The sequence below is a fragment of the Poromitra crassiceps genome (assembly GCF_964638095.1).
Source record: "Poromitra crassiceps genome assembly, chromosome: 19".
In the NCBI taxonomy this organism is placed as follows: Eukaryota; Metazoa; Chordata; class Actinopteri; order Beryciformes; family Melamphaidae; genus Poromitra; species Poromitra crassiceps.
Genome location: NC_139646.1, coordinates 14,460,416 through 14,464,097, shown reverse-complemented (window position 1 = coordinate 14,464,097; position 3,682 = coordinate 14,460,416). Strand labels below are relative to the sequence as shown.

General features: G+C 44.0%; 1 protein-coding gene across 1 annotated transcript in view; it reads left to right on the top strand.

The window, feature by feature from the left end:
- Positions 1 to 2,943, top strand: part of pcdh18a (protocadherin 18a) — a gene marked incomplete at its 5' end in the record, with an annotated part of 8,438 nt that extends 5,495 nt beyond the window's left edge. Inside the window, one exon of the mRNA XM_083655442.1 lies at positions 1,288 to 2,943. Coding sequence (XP_083511568.1) covers positions 1,288 to 2,114 — 827 coding nt within the window. The 3' untranslated portion in view covers positions 2,115 to 2,943. The remainder of the gene's footprint in view (positions 1 to 1,287) is intronic.
- Positions 2,944 to 3,682: the final 739 nt, after the last annotated feature.

The following is a 3,682-nucleotide window of genomic DNA, read 5'->3' as shown; positions in this document are numbered from 1 at the left end:
CGATACCTGAATTTGGATATCTGCCGATACCGATATTATGCCGATACCAATATTTTTCTTGAATATAGAGTATAGGCAAAGATTTGGCCAATTAAAGTTTTTTTTTTTAATATACCTTGCAAAAAGCAGACAAAATTAAGAAAATATACAAGGCAAAGAAGGATACTATTATACATTATTATACAAATTACGGTCAGCTGTGCGCTGGAATTGCGCAAAAAAAAAAAAAAAAAAAAAAATCCAATTCCGATCCGATCCGTGAATTAGTGCCATATCGGCACCCGATACCGATATTGGATCGGATCGGCCCCATCCCTAATTTGTGCATGGCATTTTTTCGCTGTTGGTTTCTCTTGTCTGCTGTGAGGATGTATGATATGCCCACCAGACCTCCACCAAATAGATTCATTTGCAAACAATTTGTTTTATCCTCCTCCATATGGTTCTGGTTTATTTTTTTTTTACCTCAAAGACCCCTAAACGGACACAAATTTGACCACGGACTCCCATTTTGATACGACTTCATTCGAGGGCCCCCCCATCTGCTCTTAGATGGTTTACTGCTACAAAGTGTATGAACCCTATGACCAAAATGATCATGGATTGGCATTCTGTCATTCTGTTACTTATGGATGGACTTTTAGTGAAAATAAAGCATCCCCCTTTGAGAGTCCCTGCTCTATAAAGTACCATTTGTGCAGGATTTGGTAGTTATTTGATCTATCACTACTACTACTAGTAACCGTCAGACATTTTTTAACACTTCCATACATTGACTTTCAAACACTTAAAAAAGTGGCTATTTATGAGACTTAGTTGACACTACCCAAATTGTCATGAAGCTGTAAAGCACACCCATCTGGTATTCCAAGCAGTCATAAATGCAAAAAAGAAAAGAAAACATGAAGGAATATTCATATTATTATTAACTATTTAACCCCTGTCTGCTTCCACTATCAAGGATTGACAGAAACTGTGTATCCATTCAAAGATAACAGTATCTTTCCCTCCCTTCTGTCTCTGACACTATGAATTATTCAAGCATGACATTTTCCACCACAGCAATGAAAGTTTGAAACAAAGTCCATCTGTGCCTTACACTTTTGCACATCTGCTGTTCAATTTGTTCCTCTTGTTTTCCAATCACTCTTATTCCCCATATTTGATGTCTGTTCACACAGAGCCTGTGTCTGGGCTGCTTTTCTGTCCCAAGCAACTGCTACAAGCAAAACCTTTTTGTAGCTGAACCTTGTACCTGAATATGTCTGTCTTTTTTTTGTCTTCTAGCTATGAGACTGTGCACGGACGAATGTCGTGTCCTGGGACATTCTGACCAGTGCTGGATGCCCCCCCTCTCCTCCCCAGCTTCCTCCTCAGACTACCGGAACAACATGTACATCCCCGGGGAGGAGTCCTCCCAGCAGCCCCCGCTCGATGACGACCAGGCCTCCCTGGACTCGGAGCGGCGGAAGAGTTTCTCCACCTTTGGCAAGGAGCCGGGCAGCGAAGAGGCCGGGCCCGGGGGAGTGGCCGCTGGAGCCGGTGATGCGTGTGGAGCAGGAGGGGGCGCCGGCTCCCTCCTCACAGAGATGAACAGCGTCTTCCAGCGGCTCCTCCCCCCCAACGTGGACTCGTACGCCGAGGGCGCCGAAACAAACGCGCCCGTGTCCTCGTCCACCCTGGAGCGAGGAAGCGGATGCGGCAGCAGCCTGGTTGTTAGCCACAACAACGCTAACAACTCTCTTCCGCAGGACAACCGCAAGGGGCTGTTGCCGGGCGGGAAGGCTCCCGCCTATCCTCCGGGTGTGGCCGCCTGGGCAGCCAACACCCACTATCTAAACCCAGGAAACGGATCTGTGGCAGCCAATCACGTTTCCCCCTCTACTCCGTCTTCTTCCCCCTCCGCCTCCACCAATGGACAGCCACCACACTTAAAATGGCTGCCAGCCATGGAGGAAATCCCAGAGAACTATGAGGAGGATGAGTTTGATGGTGTCTTCCATCAGGGCCACCAAGGGGGCAAGCGCGGCGAGGGCCGCCATGAGATGGGCATGGACGCCAGCGAGCTGGTCAATGAGATTAACAAACTGCTGCAGGATGTCAGGCAGAGCTAGAGGTGTCTCGGGACAGATGGAGAGAGACAGAGAGAGAGAGGGGGAGATATATGACTTGTGACGTGTGATGGGAGAGCATCTCACCAAGTCTTTCTTCGTGCCAACATAATATGAACTTTATGATGACTTTTCCTCATTCATTGTAATGTTCGTATTGTTTATTTAACTGTACCAAAACATCCTCTTACCACTCAGTGCTATATGAAACGCAAAGACTTGACGAGAAAAGTAAAGGATTGCACTGATTAAGGTGACTGAAAGACATCGAAGCAAGCACTCGGACAGGTTGCTTAGTTGTTTATTAAAGTCTCTCTCCCAACATTTGCTTGAATGAACATAAGACGTCAAACAGAAATACACCAAGAAAGACTTGATCCCGTCGTCTTTGTTTGTAATGTTTACAGCAGTGTGGACGGACTCCACATGGACAAATCAACAGTTGTGCTGTCTTTCTTTTGCTTTTACAATGTACAGTAGTGTACAGTGTCTGTGGAAAAAGCAAGCTCACTCCAATATTGTGATATGTCTTCTCCCGTTTTGTTATACGGAATGTGATTGTACAATTGATCTTTGTATTTTAAAAATACACTCTTTTTTACTTCTATATATTTATATGTCTCCATGTATGTTTGTACAGAAAAACAAAACAAATGTCTATTTTTTATATTGTCACTGCATGTCTTAATATCACTCAATGTCTTTGCCTCTACCCAGTTTATTTTATAAAAAATAATTGTATTTAATTTTGTTATTGAATGTGTGTGTGTGTGTACTAAGATAATCGCAGTCCACTGGAGTTCCATGTTGGAGGTTGGTTTTGTATGGTATTGTTGTGACCAATGGATGATAAATAAAGTGGAACTCAACAGGGGTGAGTCCCTATTCAAAATATGCTCATGTCTGACATGTTTCAATCAACAGGGGTGAGTCCCTATTCAAAATATGCTCATGTCTGACATGTTTCCCATCCATAGCACATTACACTGCTGCCCACTCCATTCAATTTACAACTATTTTCTGTGTACCAATCTCTCCATTTGCCCCCCTGTCTCTTAGCACCCCCTACTGCCCAGCGCTGGATCTACAGCACAGCCAAACCATGATGTGTGGTTTCCAGTCAGATCTTCTTACTGATTACACCACACTTCACATAATGTGACTCCGCTGATAAACACGCTATTAGCAGTGAATTTATTCTCAAATGAGCTCTTTACATTAAAATGCATTTAGGCATTAATTTAGTTTCTCTCATCCACTGAAAGCATCACGCCTAATAGTAAATGAGCTTAGCAAATGAACATCTGATAGCGGTTCCACATGATGAGAAATCAAAACCATGATTTTGCACAACGCAGCCATATGGACTCATAATAGAATTAAATAGAAAGAGGGATCTAAGCCCCCCCACAGACACCCCACCCCTACTCACTCTGCTGGTAATCATTAAGGCTTATGTTAGGATGATCCACTCATATGCAGGTTCACATGCATGCATGCACACACACACGCACACACACACACACACACACACACACACACACACACACACACAGACACACACACACACA